Below are 18,190 nucleotides of genomic sequence, written 5' to 3'. Positions count from 1 at the left end.
CGCAAAGCGGCCGGGCTGTCGTCCATCAGCAACTCAAGCGGCGGTTTCACGGGCAACGGCGGCGCGGCGGGCGCCCGGGGATCACGTGACGCGGCGGCCAACCCGGGCGGCGACGAGCTGGACGCGGACCCGTTGGACGATGCGGCCGCGGCTTCGGTTTCGGTCGCGCCGCCGAAGAAACGCGGCGCGGACAACAGCACCGCGTAGTGCCCCCGCGAACACACGACCGTCCGCGACGATGCCCGTCGCATTTCACTTCCCCTCCGGACGCGCGATCACAACGATCATCACTCGACCGCCCCCGGGGACGACACACGTCTATTGCGAACGTTTCGTTCGATTTTTTTTTTTTTTTACCATTACGTCTTTCTGTTTTTTTTTCTCTCTCTTTCTTTTTCGCGCGAATCCGTCGACGTTCAAACGAAATCCCGAAATTCATTATACCGTTCTCCGCCGTCGTCTCGGAACGCGGTCCTGCAGCGAACACGCACCAGGAAACACGTAACCGTAATGGACGGATATTCGGTCTCGTCCGTCGCAGGGCTTAAGTTGTTTGACCTATCCGTTAGCGTAAACAGACATTTTTAGACGCTTCGACCTACCCTAACTAGTGGTTACTCCTGTTTCGTTCTGGTCGGGACACCAAATGTGTACAGATAATAGGAACATAAAAATATAAAATATTGAATGGCTATTCGTTTTTAATTTGTTTTAATTGTATAAATCTATTTCTTTATTTCCTTTATTGCCTTCAAAATATGGGTATCCCCGATAACGATAGTCCGTAAATATTCCACACCTTTCTCGCGTGCCAACAAAATAAAATAAAAATTATAAATATTGAAATACGCAATTTATTTCGACCTCTGGAGTGCTTCGATTACATTTAGGGGGGGGGGTTAAGCTCTCCCAAGTCCCTCCCAATATCCGCCCATGCATATAACTCGAAACGGTGCAGTTGTTATGCGACCCTTAACCTTGTGCCTATACGCGAACTCGGTTATATAAGAATAAATCACTAAAAGTTTCCGTCCGATCGTAACCGATAAAGTTTAAAGATCAACTTTCACTGATCACCGACTGCCGTTTTCTGTCGACCGTTTTCGTTCGTCCGCGCGCTCTTCCCTCTTGACGGTTTGCAATTTTTCATTTTCGAATAAAATCAGCTCGGGACTTTCGTTTCGGAATTCTCATTTGTTACGGCGCTGCAGATAATTTTCGCGCATCTCACGTTCACAATTATTTTTATACGCTCAACGCGTTTAGAACTTTTAGAGTTTTCAATCGTTAAAAAATGTTTACAGAAAATGACGAAATTTGCGTTAAAATATAAACCTTGAATATATGTGTGTGTGTGTATGTGTATGCATATTTTTAGAATATCCTCGTGCAACGTGTATTATAACTTGTACCGGCGGCGGAGTAGACTCGAGTTAATAGTTCAACCATATCACTTTGTTTGACGTGATATCGTACGCGTTGTAAAAATATTACGTGTATTTGGGGGGATTTTTTGTAAATAATTAAAATATTTAGATATTATGTTATAAATGATAATCAAAACTAAACGCAAACACGTATCTATGTATTACGACTACTACCGCTACACTACTACGACCGTACGCGATCGTATTCGTACACTAATCATTTTTTATAATACGAAATATTCAGTAGTAACAAAAACGTATTCACGGTACACAAATAAAATTTAGTAAACATAGTTCTACGCAATATTATCGTTGTATTTATTATAATTATTATTACACGTATAAGCGTAAGACAACGTACGGCTGATGAATTTCAAAATATATAGTATAATTAAATCTTTTTTGTGGTATTATAACGTGGGCCGTTCGTAATATTTAATTATTATTAGATGTATAATTGTCATAGAAATTATTGTATTATTCGATTTAATTATAAAAATATTTTTTGTAATTTTTTACATCGACTGTGTTTAACCTGATACCTATATTTTTATATAGATATATGTTTGTGTAAATAAACGTTTATTAGTTGATCATGTTTTATTTATAAACGTCTTTTTTTTTCAAACCGAAAAAAATTGTATTGTTGTGTATGTAATATTAACATATACAATTTAGAATATGAAAAAAGGTAGAAATTTAATAAAATATTAAATTATTATGGTATTATCAATTTTTACGAATCTGTATGAAATATAATTATTTAACTTGGATGTTGCTCAGAATTATTTAAACATACACGCCTGTTGTTGCCTTGTTCTGGTACGACTACTTTTTTTTTTTTTTATATCAAGACCAAAACTATTTCTAATTAAGATTATTAGTCTAGTTCCAGTGATGCAATTAAGTATGGTTTATTGAATCCTTTATCTGCTGCACTTTATCCGTCAGTTACTTTAGCATTTATTGTTTTACTTTAAAATAATGTTAACTAAACTATCTAACCTAACTTTAAATTTTCACAGCTATACTTAAAAAATAGAATTTTATAGCAAACTGCAAACTATAATTATTAAATTTACTTGTAATTTTTTTTTTTTTTTTAATGTTAACTGATAGAGGAATAAAATTATGTTTTGTATGTATACCAGGCAATATTTTGATCAGTTAAGTATTTTTAATATTTTAGCCTTTCTGACTAATACGATAATTATTGTGTTAAAATAAATTATTCAAAAGAATAATTTATCAACAATAATTGTACACACTTTTGAAAATTCTCAAAAATTACATTTGTTTTCCGATATTAGCTATTTTCAACTATTTTTTGATATAAAAATATTTATACATAGTTAGAATAAAAAAAAATGTCTGTATTGCTATAACTGAATTAAAAGAAAGCAATCACTATTCTGTGAAAATAGTACGAATATAAAAAGAAAAAAATAAGACAAAAAAGTAAGAACTAGGATTTATATGCGTCTGCATATTCTTTTTGCTATACGACAGACATATTTTATGCCATGCAAACATAAAATACGTTATATTTCGTTGTGAATAAAGTTATGATTCTTCAGCATATATTTTGATGTTATTTAGTTTTCAGTAAATCTAAAAATAACATTCCGTCTAATTATCTTATAAATATTTATTCAAAAATATAAAATTATAATGTTACTCGTCAAATAAATTGTACAAACATGTATTTTAATAATGAAAAATTAACGAAGAACTGCGAAGAAAAGGTAAGACCGCAAAATATCCATGATAACGTACACAATAAATTACATAGAATGACGTACTGACGAACCATAATCTTAAAAACGTATTGTGACACGACAACTGACATTGCCACGAGAAACATAAATTCAATCACTGAAAATTATATTATGTGTTTAAAACTGAAAACATCAACTCGGCTATATTGTGAACATTTAAAAAAGTATTATTTGTAAATAATTTTCTCAATTGTTGAGAAATTTAAATCATATATGAATAATTATGTTCAACTTATAAATCTTAACTATTTTTTATCAACATAAGTGGGAAAAAACATTTTTTCTTTCAAATTCCATTTTTCGTTTATTATTCGACTTGTTACGTGATGAAATATGAAAGATGAAGTAAACTATAATGAATAATTATTATTGTGTCGGTGAGTTAGGCATGTTGGATTATTTAAAATACGTATTTTTAAATAATACGATGTAAGTATATAGTGTTTGAATACATAAATACATAACGTGTCCCAGGATATCCATTTTCAGGAGACATGTAAAAATTAAATACACAAAACCGTTATGTTGAATATATTATGTTTATGTATAATTTATTTGATTGTCTAATTAATTGCATGACTAAGTCTGATTATGTGAACGAGCATCAGTGAAAGTTGTTGAAAAGTAATGTACCGAGACAAACAATCCGCGGTTTTTATTTTATTTTATTTATTTATTTATTTATTTTTTTTATGCAACCGTTCAAGTCTCCCACAACAGCACTGTCATAACATATTCTTTATTGACGATAGTCATACAGTGGGAAGTTAAAAACAACATGCAATACAAGAACAAATTTTCATCACATTTTTTGCACGACCATCGTAGTAAATGCATAATTCAGATAATGAATTCTGACACATTCTAACACGTCGAATGATCAATTAAACAAACTGTGTATCTACAGTGGTATATTTCTTGAGGATTGGGCAACATGAACATTTGTCACCCTCTCGAAAACTTTATCTGTAGACTTTATGACTACAATTCAGTATTAATACAATCGTTAAGCATTTCATTGAAAGGACCGACAGAACGTGTCATTTAATAATGTACACGGTATTTTTTATTTGCAATAATTTTGCAATTAGATACATTGAAATACTTGAAAAAATAATTTAGTCGAATATCTATATTATTATATCGTGTAAACCGATGTCTTCATGACTGTAATTAGTTAAACACGCTTATAAAGTTGTTGCTAAAAATCATAAAATTAATCGCTATTGGATTAAACCTTACTTAACACTATGCATTTGTTTACCTTTCATTACATTTTTGCTAGTAACGTTACGATTAACATCATTCCGGAACAAATAAAATACATTTTTTTTTAATGTTTTAAAACAGAAATCACTAGCTCTGAATAAGGAAAAGCAGGCAGCTACTAAAACACGGCAAAGCACTATGAATATTATCTTCTGTATTGAATAAAATGCTGGTAAGATACCTACCTGAAAATTTTGTTGACGTAAAATAAATTGAATACCTACATACTCGAAAAGCATTATAAATTATTGGATTCCCAATTATTATTACTATCGTTTGGTATAATATGCAAGCAGTACAAACTAGATACAGATATATATATAAATATAAATAATTCACAAACAATATTAAACATTAAATTAAAAATTAATGCTATGAGTAACTTTTCCATGTGGTCATTTAGTTAAGTAGTCTAAAGTTGGATGTCAAGTATCTTGATCCATTTGACCGCGTTGCTGGTTGCATTGTGGAGTTCTTCCACTGTCCCGTTAAATGCGCGGAGAGGGCAATTACTTATAACATGGGAGATGGACTGTAAAGAGTGGCCACAGTCACAGCCTGGACTATATCTCATTTTCCATTTATGTAGCATCTCTCCTGAGCGACCATGTCCTGTACGTAAGCGATTAAGTGTTACCCACTGATGACGGGGTAATTGTTGTCTAGGAACTAGAGTATCCAGGTTTTTAATTATGCTATAATTGTCTATGGCAGGATTCTGACATTATAGTTTCCATTCATCCATACCGTTATACTGGTTATCTATGAGTCTGGTTATAGTTAGATAAGCAGGTTTTCTAGATTTTAGCCTAGGATTCTGGTTTGACGTGTATTGATGTAATGGAAGGGACCTGTTTAAAGAATATTTTAACCATTCTCTGCATGCAGCCATTTTACGCCGGATGTGTGGCGGTAGGATATTGCAGAGGACTGGGAGCCAATCTGTTGGCATCGATTTGATAGTACCAGAGATGATACGCATAGAATGATTAAGTTAAACGTCAATCTTGCTACAATGTGAACTGTTTAACCATACAGGGGAGGCATATTCAGCGGCAGAGTAGACTAACGCCAAGGTAGACGATCGTAGGGTGGGCATTGCTGTCCCCCAGGATGAACCCGCTAGTTTATAAATAATATTATTTCGAGTTTTAAGTTTAGCAGCAGTATTTTCAATAAAGCAGCAGGATTCCCAATAAATTCTGATCAAAAATTTATGAGTAAGAGTTTTTCCACATTGGTAATTATTTTAATAACAGAATAATACTCAAAACCAAGATGTAATATTATTGGATTGACGTGAACGTTTCAAAATAATATCTATAGAAAATGCACAACAGTACTTTTGAATTTTAAATAAATTCGTGATGATGAGTGTGCTTAGTACTGTTCACATTTTGATCACAATCAAGCTCACCAATATTCTCGTAATTTTAAATTACATTAATATCAAGTTTTTTGTGAGATTTTACTTATTATTTAGTAAAAAAACTTAAACAAGCATATTTTCCAGGTTTTCAAAATTTATTTTTTTTTTTAATTTACCATAATTTGATGTCATCCCCAAAGAAAATATACACACATAAAAAAATAAAACAAATACTTATTTTGTACGTAATATTATAAAGTACGAATAATAATAATAATAATAAAAATACAAGATTGATCTTACATAATTGAGCGATAAATCATATATGACTCGCTGGGAAAAATGAGCCTTTTACAAAATAGGTTTACAACGTGAAATATAATAAACGCAGAACAATGAGAAACAAAACCCGAAAACCTTAACCGCATACATACTCGGATAATCAATAAAATTATTTAAACATATAATAATATTTGTATATTTCAATAATAATAGAAATATAATTGATTTGCGTTCAGTGTTATTTTGGTTCATAAGTTATTATTATTTGTACGCGACAGTATAATTTAAAATGGTGTATGTTTTTACATCAAGGTAGTTCATTCTGAGTCTTTATTAAAGTTATTAGACTATACGAAATGTAGTAACAACAATAAATTATATAAGATTTTGGAAATCTAAAAATAATAATAATAATAATAATAATTTCTCTGATCGACAGTAATATTAATTTAATTATATACATGGACAAGTCAACAAATGAATAAAAACACATAAAATAAGAATAACCAATGATAATAATAATAATAATAATAATAATAATAATATGAGCATTTTTCCACAAAATAAAATATTATAATCATAGAAACGTCGATAGTAAAATGTTGTTTTATGTACAAAATATAAATTGTAAGTACACACTCGCATAGTGATTGTTTTTGTACACGGGGAAATTAATGATGGCCGCAAGAATTGGTTTGAATTCAAAATAGTTCTACCGTATAATATTGCAATCGTAGGTACCGTAATAAATTTGATTATTTTGCTGTTCGACAGCGGATCAAATGCGAGTGAATACGTAACAATATATTTTATTGGATATACTGCATACCTAATGATTAAACGTTGTATATACAGTAGTATAAATAGATAGAGAGAGAATTTTATGATATTTATAATATAATATGGAGTCACCATTATTATTGGTAGTTATTATGTCACAACTACTAATATATGCGGTGGTGGCGGCGGTCACATAGGTGGTACCCATGCAACAGGTCGACATATAATTTTCTTTTGATTTTTGTTCGCCTCTGTTGCTCATTCCGTGCTTAATCCTCCATTTGCTGTCGTCTCTTCTCGTCCATGGCAGTCCAATCGCTTTTTTTCGAACGCTATTCGTCGTCGGCTACGTAGCCGGCGTTAGCCTTTGCAGAGCTTCCGTTACCGTTCGATATTACGTTCGTGGGCGCTGTCGGAATAGTCTTTTTGGGTTTCTTCTTCTCGTCCTGGCTGTAATGTGCCGTTCCTTCCAACGACATGGTCTCTTGACGGTGCGAGTTACGTACGAGGCACCCCAAGGCCAATAACAATAATATGACCCCCGAACAAAACAGAGCGTACTGCAATGCGGCCTTGGCCACGGGTGGCGTCTGCGTGGCAAGTTTCAGCAGTTGAATGACACTGTCCGGTAACTCGTCAATTCCCTAAAATTACGATTGCAGTATAGAGAATTTATTAGTGTTACGGTTTTAAAAATACGTTGCGTTCGACACGTACCTCCTCGAACCACATGATCGGGAACACGATATCTGGGAACGTGGCCACTTGCTTGATGTCTACCACTTGACTTACTGCCAGGTTGATTTGTACTCGAGCCCTGGCACGCATGGCTACTCCCATGTCCTGCGAAAACGGTACATGGTTATTATGACGTAATTGTTGTGTGCACTTCCCGGGCGGGAAAGGTAATAATACGAGTTAGTGTACTCACCGGTTGTACGTCAAGATAGAATTCGTGTAGCTCCGGATCGGGTTCGTCCATTCCTTCAACAGCGGCGCGTAGTCGTGGGTCGCCCATATAAAAATGTGGGAAAGACAGCAACACCGGCGAGTCTGTGTACAGGTCAGATACATAAGCAACGGTATTAATTTTTACGAAAAAAACAAAAATGTAAACCAATCTGTCACCGATTTGATCGTGATGATGGAAAACAACCGGGATCACTCACCATACTGACATAAGCTCACGTTGAACGTTCCATGAGGCGCGCATTGGCCCGATGTCGACGATTGCTTGGATACAGTTGGCATTGGAGTGGAAGCGCTGCTTGAACTGGACGAGCTATTGCTAGTAGAATTACTACTCGAAGGACAATAACACCGGTTTTCCGGCTCGTGTTCCGGATCGGCGAACGCCCTGTGGTCAGGCCCGAATCGATAAGCTTTCACTCCCTTCCTCTCGACTTCCTTTTTAAATCTGCGTAACACGTAAAACATATATTATAACATAAGTGTTGATGGTATCATAATGTTGGTGGTGAGACAGTAATTGTACACGGCGTCTAGAAACAAATGATAAAAGTCGGTTTACTCACACTAAGGGCAGCTTCCGACACATGTCCTTATCGAAAACGTGCAAGATCGTGTCGGGTTGAATCCTGGGAGGGAACAGTGAACCGTCGCTGCCGCCGGACACGCGGTTACACGTCTCAGAGGTCCAGTACGGGAGGTGAGTACGTCCGTTGACTTTGTCCAAGGCTGCAAACATCCGGATGTCTGTAGCTCCGGTGAAAACGGTCATGTTGTCTCGGGAAGTGCCATTTTTCTGTTTCCGATCGGTGAAATGGAATCCGGTAAAATAAAACACATTTCAATTAGCGTTGACGACGAGATGGTCATGTCAGTACAGTGAATATAGTGTAAAAACAAAAACAAAAACACGTGACGAAAAAATGTGCGGCGTTTGCGACGAAAACAAACAAATATCGTGATCGTGGGCGGTGTGCCCGTGGACGCGAGGTATACGAGATACGCGTGGTCATCATAAGTGACGGTGCTGGACGTAAAACGATCAAAAATTGCAAATAGTGTAGTCCACTACACACGCGAATGGTGTAGTAGTAGTATGCGAAAAGGAAGTAAGGAAAATACGTGAGATTTGTGTACGTAAATGGACGAAATGCAGCAAATGCGATTCTGACCGGCCGTCCCATCATTGACATCCGAGTGGTCTTGGCTTGATGTTTCACCACCTGCGACCGGTGCGGCTGGTCAAAATCTTTGGACCACGGTATCTTCTGAACCGAAGTGGGCCCAACGATCGCGCCCAACAGGATCTTTGTGCCGGCCGACAGGATGCCGTCGATGAGCGGACCGTCCGCGGACAACAATCGGTCCAGTTGCAGGTAGCCCAGCAACTCGGGCAGAGTTTTAACGCCGTACCGATCGACGATGTACTGGAGCTGTGGTATTACACGACGACGAGGTACATTATTTCACGGTAATATCGCCGAATAGGGGTGAAAAATGTGGATCGAAAAAGGCCTGAGCGCAAACGGTATAAAAACAATGTGTTTTGTTACAATACGTATTTGCACGATACCAATACGTAACGGCCGAAAGGAGTAGTGCGTTCAAAATGAAATATTTTCGATTGACGATCACCGTAAATGGGCGCGAAACGTTTGCACCGAAATGCGACCTCCCTCTTTACCACCAACGTCCATTTTGACCGAATACATTTCCATCACGCTAGTAAATGTATTATATTGTACAAAAATAATGATTTTAATTTTGGATTTTCAGCTGATGGGTTTTTTATAATATACACCGATATAAGGTTTAAAAATATTTTCTCGAAAACAACGGAATATGAACAACTGTACAACGAACTGTAGACCTATAATCGAAATTATAACTATTACTTATTAATAAATATTGTAACCTAATAAAAAATAGTAAAATAGTTATTATATACAACGTATATCACCATACTATGGTGTAAAATACGTTTAACAAGTGTTTATAGTAAAACTGATTTTTTGAAAATGGGTAATGAAGCAAAAATATAATAAACACATTCAATGGAAACGTGCCTCGTTTCTATAACTATTAACCGAGACTCAAACTTTTTCACATTGATATTATCTTTATCCTTATTTGGACAGACATCCGTACGTAAACATTATAATTGCTTTTAAGTACTCATGGACTTTTTTCCGGCATAATAAAACCGTTTCGAGAATAGTTTAAAATCAAATATGTTTCCTCGGTTTGCATTGCCACATTATAATAATAAATACCATTTTACGTAATTCAAGACCACCTTGTGACTTCTTGATTATTTATGATACTTACATTTTATGTGCACTAAAAATTTAATGTACTTGCTATATGCCATGTGATTATAAATTACGATTGTTATACCTCCTTTACTTATCATACGCACAACATACGATTTACGCATAGAATTATTTCTTTAGATTTATGATATTATTGTACGCGTACATTGCGTATGTACAGCACTACAGGCCACCAGTTTTTCTCGTTTTACAGTATCGTGTTTAAGGAAAAACACGGAAATCTGTTTCGTATTCTTACAAACGCAATTCACGGTAATGTTTAAGCGTTAAAAATCAAAACAATGATAGGTAGATAATTGAATCGAGCTGCATTATGTTATAAAATGTATTCATATTTCATCGGTTTGTGACTTACGTAGGAACATAATGGTCGTAGAATAGTAATATGATTTCTTAAAAAGATGTGAATATTTTTATCTATATTTCGTCGTCCAGTATTTTTATCTTGCTTACTCATAAAGTTATTGTGAATTTAAAAATGTAATCAGTTTTGTTGTTTGAACATGAATGATTCATAAAAATATAACAAACAAGAATTAAAATTTCAGTGAAAACAGATAAAATTGTTTTATATTAAAAACAATTATTTTTCAACAACCATTTTACAAGCGAAAACAAAACAATAATGTTCTTGATCAAACCAAAAATATTAGTGTTTAAATTCAATAATACATATTTTATGTATAAACCCCGATAATTATTTTCACTAATAATTGATTTGAGTCTATCACAATGTTATCAACATACATTACTTATAAACGAATCTCAAAGCGTAAATCAATCTTAAGTAAATAATATACGTTGTCGGATAAATGAGTAGTTTCAATTAGAACACTTATCAATTGACCGTTTAAAAACAGAAAACTTAAACAATGCAATTGAATACAATGAAATATTTTATAATTTTATGATTACAGAGTATAAATTATGTCACCAAAAGTGTATAATAATATCAGAATGATTAATGATTTTAAGGGGTCATAGATATTTTCTAAACTCAGCAAATCAATATTCGATATATATATTACTTTGTTATAGTTATAAAAAGTGTTGATCACGTAATCGAAATAATCTTTGGTTATCACCCATTATTTCTACTAATTAATTATTGTACTGTAATATTTTTAAGTTGATTTTTTAAAAGTTCAATATAAATTTCTATTTTTAAATAATAATGTTTCGAAAATATTGTAGGTACACTTCATATTAGTATCCATTTTTATCAAATTATTTAAATTATTTTTAAGTTATTGCTACACGATGTTGTGTATTTAGTATTCTAAAGCAGAATGTTTTTTTTTTTTTTATATATATATATAAATAAATTGGCAGAGTACCTGTAGATTTATAATATGTAAATGAAAAAAAATGTCCAGAGAAATATTTTGCCTCGGGTTACGAAACAAAAAACGTATACTCGTTACCGTTTTCGAATTACCATTGTATTTGAAAGATAATCATGACGAAAACATTATTCTGTTATGCGAAATTGATGTGCAATAATCCGGTCATGGCTTCGGATTATATGATGTAATATTATTTTTAAAACGAGTAAATCAGCCGAGAAAATAAGTGCTCGACGTCGAACAGATCACCCGGATTCGAATGTTATATGGTTTCGTACATTACGTACGGTAGTCTTGCGGAATTGACTCTACTCAAACTTAAACGGGCCGTTGAGACGCGCTTTATCGCGGGATCATTTGAAATTCAGTGTAAAGTTCGAGAGAGTGGTACAATGTTTAGCGGTCAGGTACCGTTGGAAATCATCGGTACGTCGAATGACACCAAGTCTAATACCGTCACGACTGCAGATATTGCATACTGACCCCGTATAGTAGTCCGAACTCTTCGTAAGGCAACTTTTGCTCTTTGGGGACCACGTCCTTAGCCAGTTTCAACAGCGGGTCCTCGTAGCCCCATAGCAGTTGGCCGACGCTCACCTCCACGAACGGTTTCACTTTCAATATGTCCATGATACTGGCCATGGCCAGTCTCAAGAACCGGGCGGCGTGTTTGCTCTGCGACGTGGCAGACTGGAATAACAACGATGACGACAACGCATGAATAATTAATTACGTCGATGGCGACGAAAACTGCAATGTATCATTGCATTTTTTTTTTAACGTGACCTTTGTGCAAAGGCACGCCAATGTTCAATCGTACTTACCAACATCGGAATGTTGGGCACCACGACGACGTCGTCTTCGGAACCGGCGCTCAGTTCGCGGTCGAATCTGTACACCTTTCGCTGGTTGTACGTAAGCGTGCCGTTTTCGTGGAACGTCAAGTTAACTTTTTCCCATGTTTCTCTACACGACATAGAAATAGAAATAAAACACAACAAAATATTATTGTACTGATACATAATAACGTACGAACGTCGGTTTTTTTTTAATGATAAATCAAGTGCGTTTGCGGACAGTCCGCACGGTGAAACGTAAGTCAAAATCAGCTTAACACATTTACGTTCGATGAAAAATGTCTATATTACTGTCCGAGTCTTACCGAATATATTGTATGTCATAGAGTTCAGTAATATCGTATACTTACACGTAAACGTACGGACCCAGCTCGTCCAGAAGCGGCTTCTCGCGCGTCTCACCGGGACCAACGACGGACAAGAACTCGTCGGCGTTGGTGACGTTGTACACGTACACTTTAAGCACCGGGTTGACCGGCGGTTTGCGCCACATCTCGTACGTCTGAGAACCCGGCCGCAGGGTGATTTGCTGCGAACAGATAATGTGATTTTAATACTGTGTGCCTGTACAGAGACATACTAGTAATAATGCGCCGAAATTAAAAGCGCCTAAACTTTTCGCTGTAGAAAAACGTTTAAATAATTATTTAATCAGCTGATGTGCACTGTTACCTCGAGTTTAGCACTTACAAAAAAGTAGAGATATCCTTATGATGATCTTAAAGCAAAAACAATCTATTTTCCATTCATTTTTTCATGTCGTCGGACATGGAAAACGTTTTTAGTCTAACCAGCATTGAACTGTTATCACTTTGAACACCTTCAACCTTTAACCTTCACATTCGAGGCTGAACTTCTTTTTTTAACTAATTTCTTTATTATATTTTGAACGAGAAATCTCTACCGAATTATTTTTCTTGGTTAAATAATGAAATCGAATAAATTGAAGCTCATTATCAAAGAGTTACGTATACGTTACGTATATAACACATGTATTAACATAGATACAATCAAATAATAATTTAAATTAATTCTAGAAAAGTTATAACCTATGTCTGTTTTGTAATTTTTCATGAACATCAAAGTAACTAATAACATGTATGATCGGTTTTAAGTGATACTGTGTCAGAGTGTTGTAATAAAAAAACAGGTTTATTGAGATTAATAGAAAACATTTTCATGTTTTTAAATAAACCAAATATCTCCATAACCTAAGAGATTATTTTAGTTTCCGTTCAGATTTTAATTTGTACTCGGTTTTCGCTAAGAAACTAAAAAAAGTATTGTTAATTTCATATTTACGAAAATGTTCCATTCACAGAGTATTTAGTACTTGGTAGTAACTTCAATAGAATGTAATATAGAATTAGGGTAAACTGTTTTATTTAAAAATTCAGTTATCGTTTAGGATAAAACATGTATACCGATCTAAGTTTCTTACTCATTGATCAAATATATCCGTAAAATTTTAATGAGAAGGGTTTGAGAAAAGATGTCCGTTAAAGATAATAAATGTAGTAAATTTAAAAAAAGTTTTACAATATGTATACATGCACTGTAAATATAATTCAATATTATTTTTATTATTCTAAATTCTCTAGTAGTAAAAACTCGAACCAGTTGAACTTACAAATAAGTTTTATTTATTGAACTAGAATCGTGCGATAAAAATTAAATGAAAAACCTTGAATGCGTTTGTCATTTCAGTATCGAGTGTTCCGTATTCAGTAATGTCAGTTGATATTAATCCTGGACCTATACAGGTTATAATGAAAAAATAAAAACGTAATTTACAATAGTTGTACGTTATTGTTGGCGTAAAACGCTGCTCGATGAGAATAGTTCATGGTGTAAATTCAGTGAATACAATCACAAGTACAACGGACATCAAAACTATGCGGTGAAAACAATTTAATCTTGGAGTAGGTTAGCACAACTAAGCAAATTATTAACTAAAGCATTTTCTATATCTATGAAGCAGTAAAATCGTACGAAAAACAATATAAACATAAGCCATATTTAATATTTAAACGCGTATTAATGTTGAGTTCTGGTATGTACGTGGAAAGCGCACATGTATACGGTACGTAAATGGCGAACACTTACGTCATCGATCACTAACTCGACGGCTGCGGTGAAAAAGGCCACCACCAGGAGACCGCCGACCAACAAGGCTACAGCCACAGCGAGCACGAACCCTGAAAAAAGCCAAAAATAAATTGTACCGATTAATACGTAATCCATTCGCAGTACACACGTCCGTGTGCACTGGACAGTACGGAGGTAAGTTAAGGCGAGTTCACCGGGTAAACGGGATAAGGGTCGTACAAGTTACTGTACGTCAGTGACGCGCAGACCGTAGAACACAATCGTGTACGTGTTTCGCACAAAATGTTTTAGCGTAATATTAGGATTTCGGTGACGACCGATACGGACATATGGTGCGCGGGCACGGGGCTCTCGAACACCGAATCCCAAGCCCTCGGCCGCCACACAACAGTCAGAACAGTTCGACGTACCAAATGGGCCCCTGAACAAAGATGTCGCCATCTGTCTCGTTGATACTGTCGGTGCAGCTAAAACGGTCAACGGGCACCGATCCGACTCGAACCTTCACCACGAACTAAACAATATCCGAACTGCAAACGAGCGACCGCTCGATCGGACCGTCCGGGTACGTTCACCGGAAGCGTTCTCGAATCCGCTATAATCGCGCCAAGCCGCGTGACGCGTAAACCCATCGTTACGGCGGTACGCGCGCATAGGCGTATCGCGCGTGGGCGGCGGATTACGAAACGGTAACGGATCCGTTCCGGCTGGACGACGAAACCGAAACGAACTCGCACCACATCGCGAATGCGATGGATCGAAACTACTGCCGGCTCCCGTCTCCGGTGCGATAACGTCGTCGGCTAACAGGGACCGGGGCGGATTTGCCCTGGAGCCAGTCGCGTTCGAATCGAATTCGGGGCCGAGAAGTGGACCGATGTTTTCCGTTCGCTCCGGGGGACGTGTCGCGCAGGGCCGGCGGAAGGGCCGCACGATCGGTGCAGGCTGTTGAACGGACTTGGTCAAAACACTATCGGCGATGGGATAATCGAAAGGTTTCCAGCGTGGAGAGCCGGTAAAAAAATGTTTTCAAGAATCACTCGATCGTTTTAAACGTTTTGTAAAATGTGAAGTTGAATTAAGTCCGATTGTTAATTCGTATAAACGGTTAAATAAAAACGTATTTTAATTCAACGTGTTTAAAAATTATTCCTCGAAGAGGGGCGGCAACAGTTGAACGGGCTGCCGACCAACCTTTCTTCGAGTGTTCAGTACCAAAAGCAAATCGTTCCGCCGACTTCTGTTCGCGACGGGCCTTCGCGGCAAAATTTCGTTACAGCCTCCGAAACCGGGTTGACCTCCGCGCGCTTATCGGGCCCGAGAAAAGACCGCCGTCGTCCTTCTCGTCGCCGGTGGAGATGTCACGAGCGCGGAAGCGGAAGCCATCGTAGAAACCGTTCGGCGGCCGGTCCGCCGCTTCGCGAACCGTGTTGCGCGTGGCTAACGCGCGCGTGCGCCGAACTCGGACGGTTTCCGATGACGCGACCTTTTACGGCCGCGGCGCGCGCGATTATTTTCACGCGCGCCGTCACGCCGAGTCATTTCCGAAGCGGTTTTGTGTGTTACTATTACAATTGTTACCATTATTATTATTATTATTATTATTATTATTATTATTATTATTATTATGATTGTTATTGTTATCACGGTGCACTGTTGGCGTAAAAAAAAAAAAATATACGTGAAAAACATTATTATTAGTTCTATATATTAACTAATAAATGTATACGATATAAAACGATAATAAATCCAGCGGCTGAATTCATCCCCCAAACACCACCCTATTTGCGCCTATGCCAGTGTCTTGTGTGGATTACGGATGTTCCAATGTTATTTTTTATGGGCGAGATTGACCGATTCAGTAAGATTAAAGATAATATTCTTAATTATATTACTGGTTTTATTGTAAGAAGATTACTTAAAATGATTGTACAACATGTGCAGACAATATTAAAAAACAATCAAGTGAACTTAACTATAGTCATAAATAGTTTTATTCCACATCAACTGATATAAAAAATAGAAGAGGATTATCAAAGAGTTCGAATAGTGTTTTGAAATTAGTTAAATACATTGAAAATTAGTTAATCAATCTAACCAGCAATTTTACTTATATTATACCTGATTTATCTGTAACAATAATAATCTTAGCCAAAGATTATGATTATAATTTCAATAGTTTACAAAATGTGACGTGTTCCAATAATTAATTTTACAAAATAGATTCAGTAACACTAATCTGTAAAAAAATGTTTAATAATACGACTACATCATATTGCTAAAGCAAAAACTTCAAATATTGTTAGTAAACGACATAAATTAACAAAATTAGTTTTACTTAATAATATGCGATAAGTACTGTTTGTTTTTATTATAAACTGATACGTTTATGTCGTGTGAAAAACATAGCGTTTGTGTTAAACATTGTTTACCCTTATCTTAATTATATTTAACTTTTATGTTTATTTAAATTTGACTTACTGAAGAAATAGTAAGAACAATACTCGGCGAGTACTTAATATTTTTTTGCCAACGGAAAACATGGTGGATGTATGATAAGAGCACTGTCACCAGGCTTCATCATTCTCAATGATAAATGTCGTGAGTGGCTCATCTAGTAAGTATAGTTTGCGATACTACCAGAGAGAAGTTTACGCGTTGTTCGTTAATCGCGCGCAATAATAATTATTATTATACGCATTGCGACACGACAACTATAATGGCTGTACACGATATTATCGTGCGGCCGATGAATTTTATTTTTTAGGGAATTAGTTATTATCATTACATATCGTTCATATCATCGTTATTGCCCCTGATGACCTCCTGCCACTTTTAATGCGCATAACAACGGTTCACTACACGTATACGCGATCGTTGTACAACTACGGAAATCTCATGCCGAGCACTAGCCGACGGTTTACGCAAAAACCGCGAGGTTGTATCTATTCGTGTAAGCTAATTCGATCCGACGGCTAACCGTGAAACCAATATTTTCGTTTTTATTTCTTATTCCGAACAGTGTACGGTTACATCGTAATCTTCAGAAGTTTGCTGATCGAATACACGTTAGCGAAATACTTTAGAACCGGGGCGTGGCCGAATTGACTAATGTATTCCACATATTATAGCTTGTGCGCGTTTCTCGATAACATCGGATGGCAAAAAAATAAACTAAAAATTGCAACACCATTGACTATTGAGTTTTTGTACAACCTAGGTGGATGGACTTACCGCTATTCGTTTGTGTTTATACGAATAACTCTAAACAATTTCGTTTACATTTTTAAAATAATATGTTAATTATTCTACGGTGGGATAGATGAAAAAACTTATTGTGCTTAAACCTTATTCGCAGAATTATCTTATTTTTTCCTTTTTTTTTTTTGATGCATACTTATTTCATTTTCTTCTGGAATAATGATGTTTATGATCAAATAATTAAATAGTTAAAATGAAAAACTTTGAAATTATGAAGAGTTCGGAAAATGGTTAACAAATGATATAACTGTGTTATATTATGTGGAAGTGTTTAAGTAAAATAAACCACGTTAAGTTTATTTTATAATTACTGCAATACAACGTTTTGCTTCTACGAAGATTTCATAGAGTTAATCAACTGTTTATCGAAAATAGTTAGATCAATAGATTTATTTTTGTGCACAACGTGA

The 18,190-nt window shown here is 35.7% G+C and overlaps 2 protein-coding genes across 4 annotated transcripts in view; one reads left to right on the top strand and one right to left on the bottom strand.

Moving 5' to 3' along the window:
* Positions 1 to 5,012, top strand: part of LOC112692174 — a 29,557-nt gene extending 24,545 nt beyond the window's left edge. Inside the window, exon 6 of the mRNA XM_025566745.1 lies at positions 4,878 to 5,012. Coding sequence (XP_025422530.1) covers positions 4,878 to 5,012 — 135 coding nt within the window. The remainder of the gene's footprint in view (positions 1 to 4,877) is intronic.
* Positions 5,013 to 6,756: 1,744 nt separating this feature from the next.
* The window catches only part of LOC112692183 (scavenger receptor class B member 1), a 30,854-nt gene continuing 19,420 nt past the window's right edge, over positions 6,757 to 18,190 (bottom strand). The window contains exons 1-10 of one of the 3 annotated variants that reach the window (XM_025566756.1): positions 14,930 to 14,975; positions 14,517 to 14,608; positions 12,761 to 12,939; positions 12,378 to 12,519; positions 12,037 to 12,243; positions 8,441 to 8,670; positions 8,075 to 8,322; positions 7,837 to 7,958; positions 7,623 to 7,748; positions 7,238 to 7,549 (exon numbers count right to left, since the gene is read on the bottom strand). In XM_025566756.1, the coding sequence (XP_025422541.1) occupies positions 7,238 to 7,549; positions 7,623 to 7,748; positions 7,837 to 7,958; positions 8,075 to 8,322; positions 8,441 to 8,670; positions 12,037 to 12,243; positions 12,378 to 12,519; positions 12,761 to 12,939; positions 14,517 to 14,608; positions 14,930 to 14,960 (1,689 nt within the window). In that variant the 5' untranslated portion in view covers positions 14,961 to 14,975. Of the gene's footprint in view, positions 7,550 to 7,622; positions 7,749 to 7,836; positions 7,959 to 8,074; positions 8,323 to 8,440; positions 8,671 to 12,036; positions 12,244 to 12,377; positions 12,520 to 12,760; positions 12,940 to 14,516; positions 14,609 to 14,929; positions 14,976 to 18,190 lie in introns of those variants that run through there. The other 2 variants (XM_025566754.1, XM_025566755.1) reach the window with 2 other exon arrangements.

This window comes from Sipha flava, unplaced genomic scaffold (assembly GCF_003268045.1).
Source record: "Sipha flava isolate LNK unplaced genomic scaffold, YSA_version1 71_pilon_pilon, whole genome shotgun sequence".
Lineage (NCBI taxonomy): Eukaryota > Metazoa > Arthropoda > Insecta > Hemiptera > Aphididae > Sipha > Sipha flava.
Note: the sequence above shows the minus strand (reverse complement) of the source record. Positions and strands in the feature narration are given on the sequence as shown.